Here is a 26,577-nt window from a genome sequence, read left to right on the forward strand (position 1 = left end):
ATATCTTCAGCAAACTCAAAGAACATTTGATTTTTAAACATGGTTAAAACTATGATGTATACATAAAGCCTCAGGTCTTGCTTACAACAAGCCACTTCTTAAAATTTCCCCATAAACTTGCCTGAATGGTTCAGGTTCACTCGTTGTACCAAAAACTCTAGTTCTACCAGCCTGAAACATTTTTATCACCGTCTTGTCTAAACCTACCCAGAGACTAGCCTACTAGTGGGTTCCAGCATGGTTTAAAATGTGCCCAGTGAGTATACAAACCATTGAGCCCACTTTTAACCCATGTTTAGTTCTTGTACTTAAGCCTTGACACAGTGTTGCTAGTCTGGACAGGCTATTACAACTTAAAATAAGGAACATCAGAACTTTAACTCCTGGCACCAGAGTACCTCTTGAACAAATCAGAAATAATATCGTTACAAATGTAAGGGAGACAATATTGGGTAGCACTTTCAGCTGACACTGAATACAACATTTCTTCTACAACTTTTTGTAGCAAAGCACCCTCTAGTGATTCCTCAACAACTGGAAGGCATGTTCCTCCTGTTCCCCACCATGGGGCATATTCCACATTGATTTATGCCCCATGCAATTCCATGGATTTTCATGAGATTGCAATGCCAGAAGTCAGCACAGAATTTGGTCAGTAGACCCTTTATAAAACAGATCCACATGCGAACAGAAACCCCAGCCCCAGCCTATCTGGAATGAATGCAAGTCACAGCAGCAGACTACATCTGAATCACTGACTAACAGTACCCATTTACAATTATTAGAAAGCTGATTATCTACCAGCGATTAAGCAAACATGAGCAGATTAACAAAACAGAGTTATTAGGGAACAGAAATTCTGTTATGACTAGATACACTGAAGAAGGCTTCCAGGAACTTTATGTTAGCACAACAGTGGATTAGAGCAAGTCTATACTGCATAGGATTGAATTTTTACTAATATATGCAAAACACTGTTCCAAGCAGCCATACCTGTCCAGTTCTTCTCTCATCTTTTGATTTTCTCCAGTGGCTATTGCATTTGTTCTCCTTTCTTGCTGCAGAACCTCTCTCTCGGTTTTTAGAACGATTTCCAATTCTTCCAATTCTGCCTTGTATTTTACTAAACTGTTGTACCTACAAGAGACGAATAAGCATCTTCTGGGCTTTGCCTACACATTTTTATTCCTTTAGCACAAGATTTCTCAGTAGATAAAAATGCATCCATGAGAAAACAAGACTTGGTCAATATGTATATATGTAGTTGAGTTCAAAAGAAATCTATAGTAAGTGAGTGAATTCAGGCTAGTCTATAAGGCTATAGGGAGACTGCACAATTATATTTTTGACTGAATTGAAATGCAAGTTGTAAGTACTGTGATCACACTGTACATCCTGATCAACCGGTACAAAGCAAGGATTTCTCTGCGGTGAAGGAAACCTAAAGGGAGGGTTCCCAGACACTACTGCACCGTTTACTCCAACACATCATTCAGAATCAATTACTAGGGGCAGGTCCCAAAGCATCTGTGCAGAGCATAAAGAGGCAGCCAAAAACAAGAAAGGAGTGAAATCAACTACTTATATCAGCGCTCATATATTATATATAGGAGGCAGACAACATGATCATGACATGTGAGTGCCAAAGGAGTGTTGCTGAAGTGTTGTAGCCTTTTGTAGTGGTTGACTGTGTTGCTCAAATGGTTCTACTCATTTGGTAATGAGAAATCCCAGAGGGTATCACAGGGGTTTATTTGCCCCAAGGCCTCCACTCTATTTCACCTTCTGATTTGTGCAGTTTGCCTATGGAGCCATCAAGGGCAGCAAGGAAGGCAGTGAGAAAGCGCAGTGGTGTTGTCTCTGTGCTGAGGACACCCAGCTTTACCGTGACATCTCTCCTGACCCTGCTGGCCCAGTTGAACAATTCCCCAAATGTCTAAAGGAGACAGGCATGGATGAGGGGGTTGAGTGTCCCTTCCAAGCCACGGCTGCCCATTTTTCAGATAACACTAGTCCCTTACTGCCACCCTGATATAAGGCAGGTTATGGCCACTTTGCACCATAGTAAGTTGTTCTCAGGTGAATTTTCTGCAACTGGGGTCCTCTGCCAAGGTTTACATTTGCATAAACTGGGGTAGACTATATAGGAATCTGGCTCAGTGAAGTGGAAATGACCAGTGTCTTGACTTAGCACAGCTTTTTGTGACAATGGTGTGCAATCATTGCTGGAGGTGGGACAGCAGATTTTCACCCCCATAGCATGCTTCTGCTGGGGCAGGTATATCTGTTGTGATTCATGGAAGAACTCTGTTCTAAGAAGAGTCAAAACAGCAGCCAGGCAGAGGATAGAGAAGTACATTAAAAAGGTACAGTGAACAAATAGACTTCTACTGCATTCATCTGACCAGGCATTGGCAATTCTCATTTCAAGAGAGGTGAAAGCAGACCAAGGATAGTTACTTTGCAGCCACAGTAAACAGTAAAAACAAAACAAAAGAAAGAGAGCAGCACCAAAATGTATTGACTCTTGCCAAGTTATTTCTCTTTCAGGCTACCATCCCTCTCCCCCAGGGGTCACATTACAGCCTGTTCCAAATTCCAGCCCAGTGAGCTCCCTCACAGAGGAGTACCTGTCTACCAGACAAAAAGCTGCTCTTTACTATTCATCACCAGGGGCAGTAATGGAGTTGAATTAACCTTGTTTATTTCTCTCGTTCAGCTGCAGGACATTTTAAATACTGAGCGTTCAACGTCCACATGATGAATGGAAGATCCTGAACGAGGGGGATAGTTTCTCATGTAAACCTGAGGTATTAGGGGTTAGATTAGATGACCACTGCAGTCTCTTCTAACCCTATGATTCTATAATTATTTTCCCTTCTGTGAAAACATTTATGGATTTTTATTTTTTTAGAAACCCCTTGCTTTATACCTCATGCTTTGCCTTTGAATCTTGGCTCTAGTTTAGACTTTTATGTCCAGCTTCAAGAACTATTTTCAAGAGACAGCCTGTGTCAATCCCAGAGTTTGACCAAACCAGCTCTACGTCAATATCCTGACAGAGGTCATCAAGGCCTTGTCCGTATGGAGCCGTACAGAAACTCTCTTATCACTGCCCTCCCGTTTCTGCAGCTTGACTGGCACTAGTATAGATTTGCTACCAGCAGCTTTACACCAGGTGTGCAACTCTGAGCAGGGTTAGACAATCTAGAGGTAAATCAGTCAATGGCCAGTCTTCACTAGTATCCCCACCATTGGTGTAGCACCTGTGCCAGTCCAATGGTGGGAAGATTTCACTATAGGCACAGACCAAGTGCATCCCAGTACTCATTCAGTCTACACTGATCAAGAACGTGAATGGCCGTATTCCTCTACACGCCTGTTCTGACAATATTACTTGGCTTCCACTTGCTGCTGCTCTGTTTGTACCGATACCATGGGTGGATATTTGTGACTGAGAACATTTTTAAAATGCACAGCCATGATGAGAAACATATGCAGAAGCAGCCCACAAAGCAGCATTACCAACCAGTCTTGGTAAGTTAATAATGCAAGTCCCTGCAACATGTAATTCTGCCTGGCAGGACCTATTTTCTCCAGTGGGAAGAGTTATTTCAATATCTGTGATGCATTACAGGTTTCTACACAGCAAGCCATACAGAACTGTGTAATCTCTAGCCGTGGTGGCTAGTTAGTTATTATGATTCCTTAGTAATAAGTGTATCCAAAGTACTACAAAAATGCAGAAGATGGATCCAGTTCCTCTCAGCACAAGCCAGCCAAACACAGCATAAAGAAAATGTTGTTTTGAATAGACGCCCTGTAACATGTCAACTACTCCTTTCCCTGCCAAGTCAAACCCACATCTTCTGTGTATGGCTAGGCTTTGGCTGACTATTTCACTGTATTTAGATACAACCTATGCAGTGGGACTAGGATCTACATTCATGATCATCATCATCTGAGAAAAAAAGCTATTGCCTGGCAGCCCGGAACAAAGAAACCTTGTTCACACACGTTACAGAGTAGACAGTTACTTCATGCCTGCTGGACATGCTCAGGAGCACTTACAAATTTTGGGTGCATTTCCTGGGTAGCACATCCTAGTTGAAGGTGAAAGTGAGAAATTTCCTGTCATCAGTTAAATACCTCCTGAGTAGCAGACGAAAACAGCTGACTTCGCTGCCTGCTATTTTGCTAACTTCCTCCCCGGACTGCTCTCAGCCAGTTGTGCCCCATGTTGCACACAGATTAAAAAAAAATGTGACATGCATATTTTTTTCTGACAGCCAAACAAAGTTACAGGCTGGCCTTACACAAATCACCTTGACTAATATTCTCCCAACTTGACCTGAGATGAGATTATGGAGAAGCGCATCCTACTCTTAAAACTGCCTAAATCAATCTCTTCTGAGTACACAAAAGGTCACCATCTGTTTCCACTCCAGCATTTTTCACTGGTAGTTACGTCCCAGCAATAGTTGGGGCAAGAGAGTCTGAAACGTTATCACCGGCATAGGCAATGATGATCATAGCGCTTATCCGTGACAACAACCTATTTTTCAGCAAACCACTGACTCCTCAGGCTGCAACTGTTTAATTATTGATACTCATCAAGAAAACAAGGAAATCAACAAATTACGTTTGCACACGGCAGTGTGATAATCGAAGGCAAGGCTTACATCAGTGGGAACCATTAATCAGTCTGTGAAAGACACAGCAAGCAGGGATGGTGCCTGTGTAATCACTTATAGCTCATTTAGCTGACAGTCAGGCAGCTGTCCTGTCATACAGCTCTAATGGATATTTTCATCACAGCACGTTTATTTCTGTTCCCCTCTCAAATCCTGCTTGTATGGCCAGATCCTTCAAGTTTAGGACAGAAAAGTTTCTATTAATCCACCTCCCCAGGACACTGTCAACTTAATCTGAGCCTGAAGTTCAGCTTTTATATACAAATTAAATGTGAATACAGATATGTTGGGGAAAATAATCAAAACATTAAAATTAAAATTCTTTGGGTTTTTTTCTTTAGAGCAGGGAGTGGGAAAAACACATTCTTGAGCATTAGACCAATAGATTTTTACATGTGGAAATACAGTACCAATAATGATCACCAGAAAGTGAAAATGACTAGCAACTAAAAGTGGAACATATAAGTCTAATTTCATTGTGCAAACTGAAGCACCTAAATGGCATAGAAGGGTAAAAGTTAGAAGGAAAACAAAATATATTAAAAACATAATTTATATCTATCCCAGCAGGGTCCCTTAGGGTATGTCTACACAGCAAAGAAAAACCTGACTCGGGCTCACTGGTCTTGGGCTGCTTCATTGCCGTGTAGACGTTCGGGCTAGAGATGGGGCGCGGGCTCTAGAATCCTGCTGGGTGGGAGATCTGAGAGCCCAGGCTCCAGCTTGAGCTTGAACGTCTACTCTGCAATTAAACACTCCCATAGCGTGAGCGCTGTGATCTCCTGACACGGGTCAGCCACAGGTGTTTAATTGCAGGGCAGACATAGCCTCTCTGACAGTGGTTTTCAACCTATTTTCATTTGTGGACCCCTAAAAAATTTCAAATGGAGGATCCCTTTGGAAATCGTAGGTATTAGTATGTGGACCCCTAGGGGTCTGCGGACCACAGGTTGAAAACCACTGCTCTAGGACAACCTCTGTTGTCACAATAATCCATATCTTTCCTCCATACAATTCTCATTGATTCATATTGTTTCACAGTTCTCAAGATACAAATCATTCTCACTTTGCTAGTTAATTAGCTGATCTAGAGGTTTTACCCTGTGACTTTACCACCACAAAACAGGACCAGGGAAATCTTTTAATGGTCTACATTTTAAAGACGTTAAGGGCAAAATTTTCACAAGTGCCTAAATGATCAAGGATCCTAAGTCCCATTTTCACAAGTGCTTAGACACTTAGGATCCTACATTTCATTGAAAGGCACCTGCTTTGTAATTTCCAAATTCACCCTGTTACAATTTCAAATACCTACTCCTTTGCAGGTGATTATGTTTCCAATCTCAATCCTTTGATGAAAGTAAGATTGGGAAGGAAGGCCTCCAAATGCAATGAATTACTCTGATGAAATGTTAGTTATGTCTACTTTCAGAGAACAAAAAGGAAAATAGAAATCTGCAACATGAGTACTTAGCACACACTAGCCATGCAATTCCCTTGGGTACTGCTGAACTGTAATTCCCTTAGTAGTGACGATTCAGCACATTGTAATGCATCTTAAAAATTCATACCTTTCCCCAAGAGCTTTGTGCTCCAGTTCCAGATTTTTATGCAATGTTTTCAGGCAGCTGTGCTGCTTTATTAGCATTTCATATTCTGTGGACTGTCGCTCATGCAGTGAGGCAAAGTGTTCGTGGTCCTGCAGCAGTGACTCATATTCAGCTTTTAGCTGCTCTTTCTGTTTCAGTAGATTTTCATTCTCATTTTCCTTAGCTGTCTGCTGGTTTTGGAGTAAAGCATTCTGGGCCATCAGTGAAGTGCTCTGGGAGCTCAGGGTTGAATTTTCTACCTAAAGTTTCTCAAGTAAAAAGTAATTATATTTATATACAAATGCTGGTACACACCACAGACATGCTATTCAGTATACACTCAGAAGTGAGTAAACATACACAAGGTGCTTATACAGTTATTGGGAACATGAAGAAATTTGGAAAGGACACTTGAGCAACCTTTTAGTATTACTGGTAATGTACAGGATATGAAGTCATGGCATACGTGAGATCAATGTTTGTCCTGTAGCAAGAGAATCCCAAAGCTGGTACAGCAATATTAAGACTAGAATTGAGAAAGGTAAGCAACCTAGAACATTTGGGTCCCATGTATAACTCTGACAAGAGTGTACAAGAACTGAAGTTGCTCCATGTTTGTATACAACTGAATGCAAGTTTGTTAATTTCATCTAAGGCAAGTGGGGGTGAAATTCACCACTGTGCAGGGGGCCAGTATGAATCTATATCTCAGTTAAGATCACTTTTAGTACTTAAGTGGTGCATTGGCTTTGTGGTGACCATGTGGTTATGAGAAGGACTAAGTGAATCTAAACTGGTGTAAAGTGCATGTTGAAAAGATGGAAGAAAGTAAAGTTGAAGTAGAGGGCAGTGTAGGGCTAGTTAAAAAAGTTTCCATTGAAACTGCTTTGATAGAAAATTGGGTTTTCAATTAAATGAAATCATTCTCCAAAAGTTTCTGCTTTTCATGGAAAATTCTGATTTTTCATCACGAAACCAAATGAAAACTGAAATACGTTGATTTGGATATGTCGCCTCATTCTCACTTCCCCGGGAAAGTTCTTTCTGGGACACAATATGAAAAGAAAAAAAGAACTAACATGAAGAAGGAATATATGATATGTTAGCTGGAATAGCAAATCTGGATAACTAATTACTTCTTCCCAAGTACTATAAATAGCAATTTCTTAATAGTGATGAGCCAAGGCTGAAATTTTGGATCCAAACCTTTTTAATTTGAAGGAAATTCAGATCTGAATCTGAACTCCCCTGCTTCAGCACCATCTACACTGATTATTGTCAACGCTGAAAACTTTCTTCTCAGCTTCCATCCTCTCTACACAACCAAAATCAAATCCAGAGTTTACTGACAAATTGGCATTTGGCTCTTCTGACCTGGAGCTTGGCTGTTTGGGTCTGCAGAGCAGTGTTGTGCTCCTGAAGGAAGACACTTTGCTTCTGTAGTGTCAGGATCTGATTGTTGAAAGAGACATTCTGCATTTCCAAGTGCTTCAGCTGTTCTTTAAGCAGCTGCTTCTCAGCATGGAGGGCTGCATTCTAACAGAGAAATAGAATGGAAGTGTGGAGGGAGAAAAAAATTAAACAGCTGTTCTGATTATTTACAGCCCTATCAAAGGTGAGAACAAACTTCTGATACCCCTTAAGCTCTGAAGTTTTAGTAGCAAATACTTTACAGCATTAAATCAAAGTTAGGATAGATGTTATGGTGCAAGATTCACCCCTGGACAGAGGCCAGCACAAGACCTATGTGTCAAGTCCCACACAGACCCTAAGGTGAGGGCTTAAGTGGTGCATAGGCCTGGTGTTGGTTCTCTGCACATGAGTGAATTTCCCCTGCAATGACAAAATCATTCCAAACTGTAGTACTTGTCTGATCCATTACCACAGTATCAGCGCTCCTGACAATCTTTAATGTATTTATCCTCATAACACCCTGTGAGGCTATCAGCCCCATTTCACAGATGGGGAACTGAGGCATGGACTTGCCAAAGGTCCCCCAGGAAGCCTGTGGTGGAGCAGGAAATCAAACCCCAGTCCCAGGCTAGCACTCTGACCATTGGACCATTGATCCCCTCTGGAGACACAGAACTCGAGGTTGCTTCCTACTTTAAAAAATGACATAAACATCCCCAAATGCCTTATACCTGCATCCTGAAGGAGAAGACTTACATTCCTTTCCAGCTCTATAGCCCTGTCTTTCACTTTCAACAGCTCCATTGTTGTTTCTCTGTGTCCCGTCTCCCATTTCTCTTTCATCTGGTGGGTGGAAACGAGTTTTTCTGCAGGAGATTTTAATGAGTTCTGCACACATTGCCCATCTTCTTGGCTTTGCTTAAGAACTTCAAAGTCCTTCTTTGTCTGTGAAGTAGACAAGAAATATGCTTGTAAAACTGGCTTTTTGGAAAGTAATTGCAGCACATTCAAATAAATAAAACATTAACAATAATAATTAGGCCTTATGCAGAATTTTTTCTCATGATTTCAAAATACTTTATAAAAGATGGGGCGGGGGTAGAGTATCATTATTCACATTTTATGGATAGGGAAAGTGAGACAGAGAGGTGAAATTATAGATCAGGAAAAGAATGCACATCCCTCACTCCCAGCCAGGTGCCCTCTCCACTTGAACTCCCTGCCTCCCAATAAATAAAAATAATATAAAGGTTATACCTGGGGTGGGGATTTTAAAAAGAATTCGACATTGGCATAACTCTGCTCTCATTGAGATTATTATTTTTTACTTGTATTACTGTAGCACCTAAGAGCCCTAGTCATGACAAGGAACCCATTGAGCTACACGCTGAACAAACACAGAACAAAAAGATGGTGCCGGCCCCAAAGAGCTTACAGTCTAGGCATAAGACAAGAGACGGCAGATGGGGGTCAAACTCCATGACTTCTAAAGGAAACAGGACTAAACCGAAGCTGAGCCCTCTTGAAAATCTCAACCTGGACTTCAAAAAAACAATAATGCCGGCATTATTATTAATTATTATTATTGACTAGGACAGAGGTGGGCAAACTATGGCCTGCGGGCCACATCCAGCCTGCGGGACAGTCCTGCTCGGCCCTTGAGCTCCCGGCTGGGGAAGCTAGCTCCCGGCCCCTCCCCTGCTGTCCCCCCACCCCCACAGCCTCAGTTCGCCGTACTGCCAGCGCTCTGGACGGCGGGGCTGCGAGTTCCTGCCGGGCAGCGCAGCGGCGTGGCTGGCTCCAGCCGGGCAGCGCAGCTGCCAGACATGCTGCTCTGAGCAGCATGGTAAGGGGGAGGACAGTGGGGGGGGGGGTTGGATAAGGGGCAGGAGGTCCCGGGGGGCAGTCAGGGGACAGGGAGCAGTTGGATGGGGGGGGAGGTTAGGGGTTGGGGAACGGGGGGGTTGGATAGGCGTGGGAGTTCTGGGGGGCCTGTCCGGGGTGGGGGTGTGGATAGGGGTTGGGGGAGTCAGGGGACGGGGGGGTTGGATAAGGAGTGGGGTCCCCGGGGGTCCATTAGAGGTGGAGGATCCTGGGAGGGGGCGGTCAGAGGACAAGGAGCAGGGGGGGTTAGATGGGTCGGGGGTTCTGAGGGGGGCAGTCAGGGGCGGGAAGTGGGAGGGGGTGGATAGGGGTCGGGGACCAGGCTGTTTGGGGAGGCACAGCCTTCCCTACCCAGCCCTCCATATAGTTTTGGAATCCCAATGTGGCCCTCAAGCCAAAAAGTTTGCCCACCCCTGGTCTAGGATATGATAGAAGAAGGCATTTAAGTCAAATAGGGGTTTTTTGCTACCTGTTCTTCTTGAGTAAAAGTGCATGTCTGCCATGCCAACCTACAGAATAGCTAAACCTTACACCTTGAAATGGAGTTTCCTCTTACCGTATTTAGCTCATTCTGCAACTGCTGATTCAAGTTAAGAGACTCTTCCATTTGAGCCTCTAACAATACAATCTTTTCTTCTTTAATGGCTAGTGTTGTCTTTAATGCAGAGTCAGTTTTGCTTTCCAGAATCTTATATTTGCTGAAAGATAATGAGAACAGCATTCCAACATTTGTCACTGGAAAACATGCAACCATCTGGCTTGCAGACATTTCTCTCCCACATCACAAATCTCATAATTACATGTATTTGCTTCCTCATATACACCTGGTTTCCATCACTACTCTATATTTTTGCATTTGAAAGATTACTGAGGAGGAAAAAAATTGCTTATGGGGAAGTCCAACAGATTTTAATATGGATAAAACCAATTCAGTTCTACAGAAGAACAAGAACTACAGAATTCAATATAGAATAGCCTTTCTAATTTTTTTCTTAACCATAATGTAGAATTTAATAGAAAATTATATCCCTGCTGTGGATTTCTATAGCTTGGGGGGAAACCCAATCCTACAGAATTCTGCATTAAGCATATAATTCTCCATTACATTCTATAGGACAGTTCAAAAAGCCTATAGAAAGAAGATCTTTTTTGTTAAATTCTATAGGACTTGCCCATCAGGGATGTCCTGTGTCACACCTTACACATTGCATTTATTTTCACATCTAGCTGGATCACCACTTAAATGTTAGAGGCATGGAATGCACCATATAAAGGATAATGGTCAAGTACAGCATCTTTTACCTTGCCAGCAGAGTTCAACTATAAATATAGTTAGCAGGTGGCAAAAATGGTTACCCATCTTAAATCTAAAAGTCACCTCCCTTCTTAAGTGAAGGCAGAACTTAGGACACTAATCACCAGAAGGGTTTCCAGAAATAGGTTTCATGAAGACAAGTGAATAGAAATCAGGTTACTGGATATGTACATGCAAGGCTTGATTCTGAACCCACACTAATTTCTACATGGGTATAAACTCCTTTGATGTCATTGGTGTTACTCCCGGTATAACTCACTGTAAAAGAGGTCAGAATCCTACTCTCCACCTGCTAAATTTATAGGGGGACACAAAACACCTGTAATCCAAATGTACTGCAGTATAATGCTATGTAATGATTTTACAAAGTTAATGTGACCACTACAGCACACTGAACTGGAATTTATTCTCCTTAAAGTAGATACAGAACACCCATCTGTGGTCGCCTTCCATTAAGACTTGTTACAGTGGCTTTGTTATTGTTAGAAAACAAAATCTAAGACAAACAGTTTCATGTAATTTCTCTTGGCTAGGACATGAAACCGTGATTTCAATGGGAGTGGGTGGAAGTGGGAGAGGCACAAAATGTGAAAATGAAAAAGCAAAAGGCTGTGGTTAGCAGGGTTTAAGGAGTTCTGGAGTTACACTGTTAAAGGAGTTCAGTTTCCTCACTTGTCATTGCCATTGTCATCCTGTAGCAGCAGCTCTTTGTTCAATCCAATCTTCTCCAGCTCTTGGCTCAGTTTGTCCATCTCACTAGACAACTGTTGTCTCTTTAACTTTTCAAGGACCAAATCCTGTAACAACACAAACATCATTAACCATCACACAGAAGACAGTGATAATTATACAGTGCCAGTGATTTTAAAAACCCTGACGTATGATAAGGGCATTGGGTGAAACCCTGGCCCCATTAAAAACAAAGGGAGTTTTCCCATAGATTTCAACGGGGTCAGGATCTCACTCATTGTCTTTTGGGGCCTGTTTCTTCTCTCAGACCTGTGTAAATTAAGAGCACCTGCACTGTACATCACTGTGAGAGGAGAATCAGACGCTTTGTTTTTAAATAGCAATCTATTTTCATTCTCTATTTGAGATTTCTCAAATAAAATAGAAGGATTTTTCCTTCAGATTTTTGCCTTTGCTAATTTGTATTTAATTCTTTATGCTTCCATTAGTATCACTGTTGCTAGCATATTGTAGCACTGAGACAGGTTTGTTAGTGACTTGATATTGGGCCAGCAGAGGGAGCTCACAGTCTTCTGAGTCCAACCAAAAGAAGAAGAAGAAAGAAAAACGTTTTAGAATTACATGTAAAAGTTTTTCTTTTTGTAATCTTCTGAATAGCATAAAAATTAACTAATGAAACACAAACACATATACAGTGGTGGGACTTCAAATTGCCAATTTCCTGTGATAATTAAATAAGATTTTCAGTTTACTAACCTCTGCGTTTACAGTACTGAAGGCATTTCCTAAACCTAGGGCTTGTTTACACGTGGAAATTTACCAGCATAATTATACAGTATAACTCCCAGTGCAGACACTCTTATTCTGGTATTCAAGTGCCTTTTTCTGGTTTAGGTTATGTTGCTTTCAAAGCAGTATTAATTATGCCAGAATAAAAAAGTGTACACCCAAGGAGTTATACTAGTATAAATATAGTGGCATAATTATACCAGTATAATTATGCAAGTGAATTTCCTTGTGTAGATGAACCCTAAGTATGTAAAAGGAAATACTGACATGTATTTCTTGGTTTCATTGTCAGACTCCATTTCCAAAAGCAACAAATGATTTTGGGTGCCCAACTGGAGATATCTTTAAAGAGTCCTGATTTACCTAAGCACCCAGAATGCTTTTGAAAATTTAGGCATATTATATACATACACACACACCATAAACAATGGGTGAAATCCTGGTCTCACTGAAGTCAGTGGAGTTTTGTCATTGACTTCCATGGAGCCAGGATTTCGCCCAGTACTTACACTTTAGTGATTCAAATAAGCTATTGGAAAAATGGTATTATAAATAACGTGTCAAATTTAAGCTTGCACACAGGACCCAGAGCTACTTAAATGGTTCTGATGACCTCTGAGATGATTATATTCCAACAGGATATGGATTATGGGTGCGAATGCCTATTTTGACATTGAAGGTGCAGATTCTTTTAACTGTTTATGCATGTTCTTCCTACTGACAATATGACTGCCATAAATTTTCTTTTATATCTCTGTATTTTTAAAATTTAAATTTAAAAACCAGAGGACACTGTCAGCTGATGTAAGGATTTAAGATAGGGCAAAATGCTGGGCAAAATTCTTTAACTTAAATCTACCTCAGGGCGTTATGCTAAGGCTTGGTCTCCACTACCAACGTGCGTCAGTATAACTATGTTGCTAAGGGGTACGGAAAATACACACTCCAAGTGACATACTGACCTAACTCCCACTGCAAACAGTGCTATGTTGATGGGAGGGCATCTCCTCTTGACATAGATGAGTCAGGATTTCGCCCTAAAGGACTAAGTCTTTACCTATGGGAGAAGCTCTCCTGCTGGCATAGGTAGTGTCTTCACTAAGTGCTAAAGTGCTGTAATTGTAGACAAGCACTAAGACTACTTCCTCACCAAGATCCTTTCTTAAACCATCCTTGGGAGGAGAGGGGCAGACAACTGATTACAACCTTTTCCCCAAGAAACATTTTCTAAAACTAAAGCAAGTGGATGTTGAACAGCAGCTAGAATGAATTAACAAATGTGGGTTTTTTTTAAATTAAAAAAATCAAATGTTATCTCCCCGAAGAAATTTAGCCCAATTTGTACATATGAAATCATTTTTTTAGACCACAGAAGACTAAGCAGAGGTATAGATAATAACAGCACTCAGGTTTTCACTTTATCTTGTAATTCTTGTATTTCACTTTATCTTGTAATTGTAAAGTAATTCTGAAAAACATCAGCCTAATTTGTAAACTAGACACTGGTGGCTTGAAGACTTTTAAAATATAACCAACTTTCAACATAATAAGTATATGCTATGTGCTTATGCTGTGGCATCCCTTAAAAACTTGGTCATTTAACTAAGTTACCTCAATATCTACAATATTCCCTTACATGTCCTTATACTTTCCACAGAAAATTCTTTGAATACTAAAAATACTTCCTTGGACACCAATCCTGCAACCACATCTGAATGTGTCCATGCAAACCCCACTGGTTTTAACAGGGCTCGGCCTGGGCTAAAGGCTCCAGCCATATGGATACGACTGCAGGAACAAGTCCTTATTAACCTTGTGCAATAGGTATGCTTTTAAGGAACCACTACTGTACAATACATGAGGCACAGTGAGTAGTGTTGCCTTGTGCCACAGCAGAAAAGGGTCAGGACTCCTCTGTAGTGAATGCAAAGCTAAGCCTGATTATAGAGTTATGGACACAAGACAAACTGAAGTTCTAGAATTCTACTTCCTCGGACAGCACCACCTGTGATGCCCAGAGTCACAACTAAGGGTCTCTCGGTTTCCTTAATTCATGGTCTGGATCAAACTGGCATGGAATGGACCACTGTCTACACTACATAGCATAAATTAAATAAATAAAATGCATATGATTAAGGCAATATTATTATTTTGATTACCTCTCTCAATGTAGCTAGTGTTCTTTTATCAATGGTAACTTGCTTTATAAGGTCTTTATTGTCTTTTTCAAATTCTTTCATCTTATTAGATGAGTCTCTGAATCGAGCCATTTCTTTTTCAAGTGTTCTGTTTTCCTTCTCCACAGCCGCCAGCTTTACTGTGTTATCATCCAAAATAGCATCTTTCAGCTCCACCTGCTGCCAAAGCCTTTTTGTTTCCTTCTCCAGAAACTTTTTGTCTTTCTCCAGTTGGGATACTTCTTGCTCCAGCACTTTGTTCTCCTTTTCTAACCTCTCCTGCCATTTGCTGGAAAACTTCAGCTCTTCAAGTTTTCTCTGGAGGGCCTGATTTTCACTTTCCATTCCCTGTAGCTCTTTCTCTAGCTCTTGGGTTTTTTTGCTGCTGTTCTCCAAGATCTGCTGAAGCCTCTGATTCTCAGAGTTCACACTCTGATAGCTCAGCTCCAGCCTTTCTGACTTCTTTCCCAGTGTTTTTAACATCTCCACATTTTTCCTTAGCTCCTCTTTCTCCCGCTCCAGCTCTTTATTTTCTGCCTCTATCTGTGCCATTTTTGTGCTGGTGAATCTCATGGTCTCTACCATCCTCCTGAGCTCCAGGTTCTCTTCATCCAGTTGCTTGTTGTCCCTCTGCAGGTCCTCTAGCCGGATGGAAACGTTCTGTAAGGTATCCAGGGACTTTCTCAACTTCCTGTTCTCCACTTCCAGATCCCCATTTTCCTGCTCTAGAACCTCAACCTTCTCTGTTACAATTTTCATGGCTGCTGCCTTCTTTGTGAGCTGTTCAGTTTCCCTCTCTAGCCGATGGAGCTCTTTCTCCATTTCCTCCACTCGTTCTACCTTTTCTTTAACCTGTTCAAAATCTTTATGCAATTGTTTCTTCTCAAACTCCAGCTTGCTGAGTTTGCCACTAGTCTCTGTAACTGTTTCATGGAGCATCTTGTTCTCTTTTTCAATGTCTTTTACTCTGGCCTCGCTACTAACTTGAGCCCTCTGTCTCAGGGACAAAACCACTTGGTTGAGGTGGTCATTCTCTTGTTTGAGGTCCTTTATCTACATTAAAAATAAAATAAGGAGAGAGTTATCTACAGTAGAGTAGATGGCACCTGAGGTGTTCCTTGTGAGTATGTTTTTTTATAGCAATGTAGAATCTGGCAATTTACCCTCGAGGCAGTCAGAACTCTGTATTAACAAAACAATGCCCATTTAACACAACACAAATTCTTCAGCCATTAGCCATTGTCATCCCTGACTCAAACCCTCCCCACCAACCCAAACTAAGGAAGAGACTTTTTGAAGAAAATTTGGTTTTATCTAGCCCTTTTAATACCATATACGAGGTATCTCAAGGTACTAGTGAGTTAAACATTATGCTTTATTCCTTTCAAATTTTCAACTAAGCAGGTCTAGGCAGAGTCAGTACATGGATGGGAGATCTCCGTGGAAGAGCTTGGACTTGATTTATGAGGAGCCACTCCCGTCTCTGAGTCAGATTGAACCAATGCTCTAGCACAGTGCACAGGGGCACTGTTCCCTCTCTTTCTAGGTTCATATTCTCCACTCATCACTGTGAAAACTGAAAGCACAGGTGCCCTCTTTCTTATAAGATGTAAAATTAATGTGCTGAACACTAGTAGTTGTTAAAAAGTTCATTAAAAAATATTCTTTGTAAGGGAAGAGAGTTCATTATGATTTCTTGGCCAAATTCCAGCTGAGGTAATTATGTTGGACCAAATACTCAAATCCTTAGTCAGATTTTTACCTAGTTCTTACTCAGGCAGAACACCTACTGAAGTCAAATGGAGTTAGGCCCGAGTAAAGGACATCCCTACTCTAGTTTTTGTCTACCGTAGTTTTCTTCACTTCCTGTCCTAAATGTGAAGCGTCCACTTCCTATCATGTCATGAGGAATTCCTATGTGCTTTTAAAGAGCGGCTGTGCTTCACCACAGCTGTATTTCAGAGGTGGAGTTTTCCTGGAGTATAAATCTGTAAAGCACTTCAGAATGCTTCAGGATGAAAGGCACTGTATAAATGCAAGGTTTATTTTTATTATTTAACCTCACCCCAGCCTTGTCACACAAATCAATTTCATATATTTTAAAAGCAAGCACACCATCCTCCATGGACCACGTCTATTCCCATTCTTAAATTACTAAGTATGAATGACACCTTGTAAGCTTGTAAAATAGTGGTATTGTACTTTGAATTGCATCACAGCGGTAAAGGCTGCATGGTATTTAAAATGTCAATCTATGGGTGTAGTAGCTTTCTCAGCATTTTTTTACTCAGATCAAGTAAGTCTAAGGAAACTACCATGACACACAGCTGGTATCAATCCAATCTTCTTCAGCAATATGGGATTTGAGTTGTACATCCTAATCTGTCTAGTCAAGGCTTTTTGAAGGGCAGGGAAGAACCAATGTTACAAACAACCTGAAGGTTGTCAAAGAGCAATGGAATGAGCAGCAGACACCATCCCATGTAGTTACTTTTGCTCAAAGACATCTTGACTTGTATTTGAATGAGTGTTCTGCATGCAATACTCTCTGCGGTCTATTACCAAGCCCCTGAGCCATTGAGACTCTCTAAATGGCCATGGTAAAATGACCACTACTAAGCTTTTGGATCAGATTTATGAAGTCAGCACCTGTCTGTCTTTTTCAGCTTTTACAGTCTCCATGACACCCTGTAGCTGTTCTTTCTCTTTTATCAGCTCCTCGCTTAAGGTCTCCAAGTCTTGGCTGCTTTGTTTCTCTTTTTCAATCTGATTTTGCAACTTCTCAATCTGCATGGAAAAAGCACCACAAAATACATCAGACAACAAACAGAACCATGACTATTTCTATTTCAGAGCATTTTGAAAAGTAGAGATTAAATAGATGGCCAAGATGCTATCCGTTCCGGAAGGGTTATGTCAAACCAACAAGACTGAGGAAACTAACCCTTCCCTTCTGAAAGTTGCCAACCACTGTTTAACCAACTATACAAATTTAGGTCAGAATTTTCAGAAATCTGAAAGTCAGTCAGAGAGTAGGGGTGAAATCCTACCCCTATTTAAGTCAATGGTAAAACTCTCATTGATTTCAATGAGGCCAGGATTTCACACCTGGTACCTCAAGTTGGACACCCAAAATGGAGGCACATGAAATTAGAGAAACTTCTAAAAATGTGGCTGCTAGCTATCCAGCAAATCTGAGGGAACTATGGTTTGGTTTACTGTTGTTTTTTAAATTACCTCTTCCTCCATTAAAACCTTCTCTATCATCACCCCTTTTCCACATTCCCTATATCTGACACCCAGGCCCCTTGTGTAGAAGTTCTGAGTACCCCCACCATTAATATTTGTTTTGCTGCTGCATTAAAAAAAACCCAAAACCTTCCCACTCTACAAAAATCCATTGTTCATTCTTGGACATGAAGTTTTGTCAGCATCAGGAATCTCAGCGTCATAAGTCTCCATACAGCATGTGTGAAGAAGACACATTTTGTTAAAATAAACCCAGTGTAAGATACTTTACAAGTCTTATATCTCTTAGTATCAACAGACTATGTACCACTGACACAGTAGCTGAGCAGCCAAATGACTGTGCAGTAACTTCTTCTCAAATCTCCTTGAATACGTGACAGAGTCACCAGCAACATGATCAGATTGTGATATTCAATCAACACTTGTAGACTAGGTTAGCTCCCATCACAGTCTATGTCCCTGTTCCAAAGTGATGCATCATGAGCAAAGAATTTTCTGTTTCGTGACTCTCAGCTGTTCTTGATCACAACACTTTAAACCCACTGGCATTTCTGCTCCTCTGTTTCATGCCCACACATTCTGCCCCGCCCCTGCACTGGCATTCTGTATTACTGGGTAATCCTACTCATTTAAAGGAGGGGATCAAACCTTTAGGTAACCCAAGCTTGGTAACACTCTCCCACTGCCAAAACAGGAGCAAATCAGACTAAAGCTGGGCCCATAAGAGCTGGTACTGATATAGTGCCACAACTTGAGGTATCAAAGAAATATGCATGTGGTAAGTCAAAGTCAACTGCAGCTGTTCAAATGACTTAAGTTGCTGGGCACCAGAGACATTTGTTGGACACTTTATACCCTTAGATCTCAAGTTCTGAGTGTTTTAATTAGAGAACCTAGCTTGAATGACTGTCACAAAGGGGCCACGTGGGAGTGGAGTGGGAGTAGGGAGAGATGAATTTTTACAGACTCTCTCTTGCCCAGATAGGGACTCTGAGAAGTGGATTTTGTTCTCTCACCTTGGCAAAAGCATCCCTCAAAGTGCTCCCTGTAGTAAAGGGACGTCAACCTCCGCTCACTGGCATAGAGGCAGGTACCGTGCTAATTATAATCAGCCAATCTACGTCTAGACTACTATCTACAACACAGCAAATGGGCTCTCTCATTTAGGGCATCCTAATGATCCAGCACATCTTTAACGGTAAGCTGAGCAAAGAGGGGAGCCATTATGTTTCAGGGCTGAAGTGTTGTATAAGCTTTTATCAATACGACAAAAGACATTGGTTACAGCAGCAAAGAAAAAGGCAGGAGTAGGCCCCATATCACGTTTAGTGGGTGTAGAGGGGTGAGGAGAACTAAGTCCCTTACATGGGAATTCTTCAAATGCATCAAACTAACAAGCATCCTGTTTCCCCACTGGCACTGGGGTCTGTTAGCTGGAGATCAGAATGCGTGCTGTAGCCAGACAAAACCCAAGCAGGTGGCTGTGGCAGAACTGAACACTCCTTTCCAAAGGCAGAGCTGGGCTGGCACATGAGCTAGAAGTATTAACAGTCGACAAGGGAGTGTAGCAAAAAATGCTACTAGCAGCACATTCATTACCAGGAATGAAAAGAACCCGTGGCTTTGTGGGAAAGGGAGATGCAGCAGAACGTTGTGATAGCCAGAAAAGGAGACAAGGCGGAGAAGTCAATCAAAGACCGTGAACAGTAAAGGACATTTCTTTAAAAATATATCGGGCTGAACTCGCCTCTCATGTAACTTCATTGATTTAAATGGAATTACACTAAGGGTGAGTGTAGCCCATTAGTTTTCTCCTCCGTAACAGAACAAGCTGAGGAAATACTTGTCACAGGAACAGGCAGTGGGACAAGAGCACAATCTGCCAGTGGCAGAATAGCTCTATGGAGTGCATATACAAGGAAGAGGAAGACTATAAGTTATCTAGGCAAGCACTGAAAATTAGTTGAGAACCTCATGCAGAATATGCATGAGCTCTCCAGAGTTGGCAGTACTGCCATCAAGCATCACTCAGGAATGCTGTAAGCTGCAGAGTGTAACAGGTCTAATTCCAGCACACTGTTAGAAACAGCAGAATCAGCTCCCAAATAGCTAGGCCAGCATGAACCTAGTGAGAGTTACCTTCTTGCTAAGTTGTTGATTCTCCTTCTCCAGCTCCACAAACTTTAGGCTGCTCTCTTCTGTGGTCAGAGAGAGATCTCTGAGCTCTTGGATGGTGTTTTGCAGGCTCTGATTGTCCTTTTCTAGCTTCAGAATGCGACTCGATGCACATTCGTTCAGCTCAAACACAAAGGACTTCCTAGCTGTTGAAACATAAGAATCAGAATGCAGGAGTTTATACACATTCATAAACAGGTTATCATTTCTAGGATCATAAAACATAGATAATTAGGGCCAGATCCTTATTAGCACTTCAGCTGAGCTAAGGTGGCAGAGTGGTCCCTAAGTAAAAACACCTACATAAAAAAATGGAGCATACTTCCATAGATAATAGTTACATCCCTTCATGAACAGGAAAGTGTCCAAAGACACGATATTGCAAAAGCTGCTTATTTTCATAGTCTCATATCTAAGAGTCAGGTTAGCTACTAAGTTGAATGGTTAACTAGAAATGTTTGGTGAGACACACTGGACTAGAATCCATCACTTTTGCTGAGATAGAAATGCTTAAAAAATCAACTTCTGAAACTAGGGAAAATGCCATTTTCAATCATTTATACCATGAAGTTGCAGCTGCAGCCAATTAAAACTTTTATATCAATTAACCACAGAAATAGCTCACGTGAATGGGTGCCAGTGCTCTGAGTTATCCAGCTACTTCAACAGGCACACACTGAAGCAGTGTGTGTATTTTAAGGCTGGATACACATGCACTAAGCAACAATCACAGAGAATTCTCTATGAGTGAGAGTTTTGCCACCGGCTTCAATAGAGCCAGGATTTCACTCCAGGTGTTTAGAGTTCACAAGTTTTATCACATTTCATGTGACATTTCCCAATACCAGCGTCTCCACTGCACATTTACCTTTTTCACCATGTTTGATTTTAGTAACTCAACACTTGAGTAGCTAAAAATCTACTTCCTTTTTTCAAATGTAACAAATCTACTCTCTACATAAAAATCATATGTTTAACATGAAAGTGACATTAACTCTGTGTTCTCATCTTAGAAAATATTCATTCTTACAGGAAGAAAGACAAAATTCAGTGCTGTTACAGCCCCTTAAACAGCACTTACAACTGGCAGAAACTCCTGGGAGGCTGAATGGTTCACAACATCCATGATCTGTATGAGCAATACACTGGTGAGTTTTGGTTGCATCGACGTTTAACACTAATACCATCAGCATGGTTCCATTTCAATTCTATTCTGAAATAAAGACTTTAAAAGCGGCTTTATTGGTTTCCATGCTTATTGTTACCCAATGATTTCTGTATCAACTCTGCTCAATTTAGAAGTAAAAAAAATGGTTTTTCTACGTGCCATCCTTCCAAACTCAACCCGATATCCAATAGTCAGTCAAGCTGGGTTCTTTCCTGGTCATGCATCACCATAGCTAAAATAAAAGTTCTGCAGACCAAACTGTGCTCTCAGTTACATCTGCACAACCTCAGCTGTCCTCAGTGGGACAAAGTGTAACTAACTGGAACTTCATAAATGGAGCTGGTTAAAAAGTAGGAAAACATTTTTGTGAACGATTTTGAAATTTTTAAGTTGTTTTCATTTCACAGGGTTCAAAAAAATGAAATAACTTTTCTGGTTTTTTTTTCAAAAATTTTAATGATTTTTTTATTCAGATTTTCAAAATTTTGTCCCCCGCTCCCTCTTTTTGTTCCCCTTTTGCCACTGAGTGCAATAAAATAAATGATGTCATTGATTCCCCTCCACTTTTCTTTTGCTACTCTGGAGAAGTTTTGAAAAGCTACAACTTTTGAAGAGTTACAGACTGAAAGAGTTACGAAGTTTATCCTTAATTATTATTCCCCCTTTATAACTTTTCTAAAGTTGAGGAAGTTCTGAAAGGTTACAGAATGGACAAACAAAAAACAAACATGAAAAATGGGGAAGAACCTAAGCATCATTCATTCTAATGCATTCAGTGGCAAAAAAGAAATACAGGAAAAAGCAAAAAAAGGAGGGGAAAAAACAGAAATGAAACAAAAATTCTAATTTGAAACGAGGCTGAAATTTTTGCCTCATTTCAAATTTGCCATTGAAAAATTGCACTGTTTTCCCAAAATGTTTCAATGTTGATGAAACCGTATTTTTGCTGCACAAGAAGAACCAGAATACAGTTCACCCTCTCTGAACTTTGCTGAGCTCGCTTTGCAGGGCTAACAAAGTAAAAAGTAATAAGAGCTAATTAGTCACTACTGTTAGTAGACAGCTCAGAATACACACAACAAGCCAATCGGAGGAGCAAAGTGGTGGTACCATTTTTACATATGGTCACTTTACAAGACCCTGATTTTACCAAGACTTGTGCACATGCTAAAGTTTACATGATGTGATTTGCCCCACTGACATCAGTGAACCTACTCACAGTGTGTAAAGCTAAGCATGTGCATGAGTCTTTGAGGGATTAGGTAAGTGTTCAGTCAAGATCTGATACTGAAAACTTCTGCCAGTAACATCCTGTTATATATCCCAGGATTCTTTAAAATACGATTTTGTATCCTAGTATTATAAACTGAATTAATTATATAAATAGAAACCAACTATCAAGCCTATGATACAGAGCACTGATTTTTTTTATGTCTTGCATATAATTACTGAAAATGAATCACCAATTTACAAAATATCCAGCCAGTTATTTCCCCTTGCTCCCACTCATTTTTCACCTTCTATTAAAAATAGTTGCCTCACAGCATAGGCTTTTTCCTGGGACCTAAAGATCAGCTGGGAGTAGAGAAGGATTATCAACTCCTCCCAGCCACTAACTATTTAGTTAAAAATACCCTGTGCTGGGATCATTACTGTGCAATATATGGGGCTGTTTGTTTCCTTTTGGGCACTTTCTCAAGGAAGGTTTAAATATAAAGAAGTCATTGTTAATAGTTACATAATTTAAGGAAAGAAGCTGGAAGCTGTGGCATTATTAGAAACTTTTTGTTCAGCTTAAATAATAAACTGTCAAGTGGTTAAATATGGAAATTTATTTCCCCACGAGAACTATTCAGCCTGGAGTTTGAGGTTTTGCTCCTGCCCAATGCAGTAACTTGTTCCCCTCCTCTTCTACAAGGAAACCTTGCACAAGCACAATAATAATTAAGAGTCACCTTATGACTGCTACTTACTATCTGCGAGGTCTGTGCTCTTTGACAGCTGTTCTAGTTCCCAGCCCAGGTGAGCAGACTCATTCATGCTCTGTTTTTGCGCTATCTCCAGTACCATATTCTCTTCCAGCAGCTCTTCAATTCGTTTCTTGTCTGTGTCCCGGTCCTGTGGAAAGAGCATGCAAATGGAATGTCATGCTGAGCTTATTAACTAGGAAGCCTGGAGTGATGCATGCATCAAGAATTGAATGGACCCCTCTATACAACATATGTGCATATGTTAATATACACATACAATATTAAGAGATCCAAGATTAAAGCCACCCTATGGATGGGCCAGATCCCAAATGAAACTTCCCCAGGTTCAGAGGTACTAAGAACCTGGGTTTTGGTTTAGGTCCATCTCTAATTACCTGGAATACTAAATGGACGCTTCAAGACATGTTTAATACAATCAAGCCTGCCTAATTTCACAACTAACTTGACACAACTTTTTGACACTATCTGGGCTTTGCAATAATCTCTCTGTTCTTCCTAAAGCTGAAGATAAGCATCACAGAATCAGTTACAGTTTTTCTTCATTTCTTGAAATGCCCAAAAGTGAAGTCTTCATGTCACATCACTGTCAGCTTCACACAGCTTTTTAACAAAGAAACCTTGTGAAAAAATGGAAAATAAATTCATATAATGTACTTTTAAAAAACGACCATAACAGGTGATACCACATGCTGTAATTGGAACTAGGTGCTATTAGGGTAAGATCTCAGTAATTTCTAATTGACATTAACTTCTTGACTTAATTCTTGACTTTCACATGCAAAATGCACCAAATATGTATGGGCTCAATGAGACACTGTTCGACATTTCCCAATGGAAGTCAGTTTTTTTACTGCTCATTGACAAAATGGGAATTATTTTAATGAACAGATGAAAAATAGGCTTGAATACAGAGAAAGCTTTCCATTAAAGTGAGTTGGTATTGAATGGGATAGACTTTAGAGAGTGATGAATAGCTGTTCCCAGTCAAAGTACTGGTGTAGCATATAGGCGCAGGCATGGTCTCTCACTCTCACACACACTCTCCCCACCCCTTTCTCCTTATAAGACACTTGAATCACTCTGAATATATTTACATGCATGATGTTTGCACTGAAATGAGAACAACCATCTCTATATGCTACCTAAGATACTAAGACAGGCAAAACACACCCAAGATGAAAGGCATCAGCTAGGTTAGTGATTTGGGGCAATACATTTTTGGTTGCTCAACTTGAGACACCTGAAAGGAGCACCAGCCCCTCTGCATGTCATACCTCTTCAAGTTATCTCAAGAGAGGCACCCAAAGTTTGAGGCATCCAAAATCATGAGCCAATTTTAAAAATCTTGGGTATCATTTGTTTCCTTAATTTACAATGTACTGAGCTGTGCATTTAGCATAACTCTGCTGGATCTGAACAACACCTCCATTCCAGCAAAATCTTTTTCAGGTTAGTAACTGACCACACTTTGCAAGAATTCAGAACAACGAATCCATAAGAATGAGGAACACTAGTAACTAAAATTACAGCACATGAAGTAACATTTCATATCTTTAATGCAGTAATAAATATCCAATGTTATTTATTAGCCTTTTAGTTGTGAGTACTAAACTGCCAGGTCTTAAGTCTCTCATTTGTGTTCAAATGAATAACCCCTTTTCTCTGATTTATGTAGTATTAAATATTGAGAACATTTTATTTTTTGCAGTGGTCAATGCGTCATAGAACTCCGGCAATAACTCTAAATTTTATTTTCAGCAAGAACAGTTGTTCATTGAAGCAGATTTTCATATCCCATGTGTAAGAGATTTTTTTTTAAAAAAAATGATACATTCTAAACCCTCTAACATCCACGTACATAGCTTCAATATTTTAAACTTGGTGATACACGCTCATGTAACCTGAAATCTGTGAAACCGTCTGCTTCTCCCATGCAGACCACTGGGGCTACTGATATATTTTTATTGTAAATTGAGTGTCATGCTGCTTTAAGCATGCATAATGCACTGCACTGACACAAAGGTCACATGGCCTGAGACACATTAAAAACTTTGTAAATGGGATTTGTCCAACGCCAACAGATTATGTAAAAAGAGTATGTAAGCTAGTTTAAAAACGTGATTTTTAAAAAATCGCATAGTTAAATAAAGAGTGTGTACCAGCTCTACATCATGAAGTTTGGATTTCAATTGCAAGTTTTCCTTCTCTAGTTCATGCAATTTATCACCACGAGCTCTTGCTACTGTTAACTGTTCTTCTAGCATAGCCTTTGTTTCAATTAATATGATGTTGTCTTCTCTTAATTCCTAAAATACAAAAAGAAAAACAGCATATGAAATGGTGTTCATGCTCTAACATGTATACAAACCCAATATATACATAACCCTTAATCATAACCCATAACCAGTCTATTAATGCTGAACTAAAGAGAAAGCCTACAAAGACTTTCAATTTAACCCTAATTAATCCTAAAGCCAGTGGGAGGAGTCAGCAGTTGACCAATTAATCTTCAGGCATTTCTTGGCATTCATATAGAACTTTCCTGCAGTACGCAAAACTCTAGCCATCAGCTATCTCCTAAGAAATAGAGAGTGCTGTGGGGTGGAGATGTGCTGCAATTTCTTGAAAATAAACCTTGTAGGAGAAAAAAAAATCTCCTGGCCTGTGTGACAGGGTCGGGCCAGATGGCTATAGGAGAGTAATAGAAGGCAGCTATATTAGGCCCAGGCTAAGTTGGTCCCTTTTCCCTGGGTAAGGTAACAGGGAAGGTTCCAGAACAATCAGGAACCTTCTGGAGACAATTAAGACAGGCTGATTAGAACACCTGCAGCCAATCAAGAAGCTGCTAGAATCAATTAAGGCAGGCTAATCAGGGCACCTGGGTTTTAAAAAGGAGCTCACTTCAGTTTGTGGTGTGCATATGAGGAGCTGGGAGCAAGAGGCACTAGGAGCTGAGAGTGAGAACGTGGACTGTTGGAGGACTGAGGTGTACAAGCATTATCAGACACCAGGAGGAAGGTCCTATGCTGAGGGCAAAGAACGTGTTAGGAGGAGGCCATGGGGAAGTAGCCCAGGGAATTGTAGCTGTCGCACAGCTGTTCCAGGAGGCACTCTAGACAGCTGCATTCCACAGGGCCCTGGGCTGGAACCCGGAGTAGAGGGCAGGCCCGCGTTCCCTCCAAATCCTCCCAACTCCTGGTCAGACACAGGAGGAGTTGACCTGGACTGTGAATTCAGAAAAACGGCCAAGCTGAGGGCTGCTGTGAAGCTCCAAGGCGAGCGAATCCGCCAATAAGCGCAAGACCCACCAAGGTAGAGCAGGAACTTTGTCACACCCAAAAGAAAAATCTCTGGTTATTGTTGCTACTGTTTAGAACCAGCACTTCCATCACCTATTGTGTGGAATAACTTAAGTCCCCATCACACTGAAACTGATTAGTGCA

The 26,577-nt window shown here is 40.8% G+C and overlaps 1 protein-coding gene across 2 annotated transcripts in view; it reads right to left on the reverse strand.

Moving 5' to 3' along the window:
* The window catches only part of CCDC88C (coiled-coil domain containing 88C), a 125,860-nt gene that overhangs the window by 19,623 nt on the left and 79,660 nt on the right, over nt 1–26,577 (reverse strand). For both annotated transcript variants that reach the window (XM_084631736.1, XM_084631737.1), the window contains exons 11-21: nt 25,294–25,440; nt 23,117–23,261; nt 19,940–20,121; nt 17,201–17,338; nt 14,534–15,604; nt 11,568–11,692; nt 10,137–10,278; nt 8,453–8,641; nt 7,658–7,819; nt 6,266–6,543; nt 994–1,137 (exon numbers count right to left, since the gene is read on the reverse strand). In XM_084631736.1, the coding sequence (XP_084487862.1) occupies nt 994–1,137; nt 6,266–6,543; nt 7,658–7,819; nt 8,453–8,641; nt 10,137–10,278; nt 11,568–11,692; nt 14,534–15,604; nt 17,201–17,338; nt 19,940–20,121; nt 23,117–23,261; nt 25,294–25,440 (2,723 nt within the window). The remainder of the gene's footprint in view (nt 1–993; nt 1,138–6,265; nt 6,544–7,657; nt 7,820–8,452; nt 8,642–10,136; nt 10,279–11,567; nt 11,693–14,533; nt 15,605–17,200; nt 17,339–19,939; nt 20,122–23,116; nt 23,262–25,293; nt 25,441–26,577) is intronic.

The sequence above is a fragment of the Lepidochelys olivacea genome, assembly GCF_965140295.1.
Source record: "Lepidochelys olivacea isolate rLepOli2 genome assembly, chromosome: 6".
NCBI lineage: Eukaryota > Metazoa > Chordata > Testudines > Cheloniidae > Lepidochelys > Lepidochelys olivacea.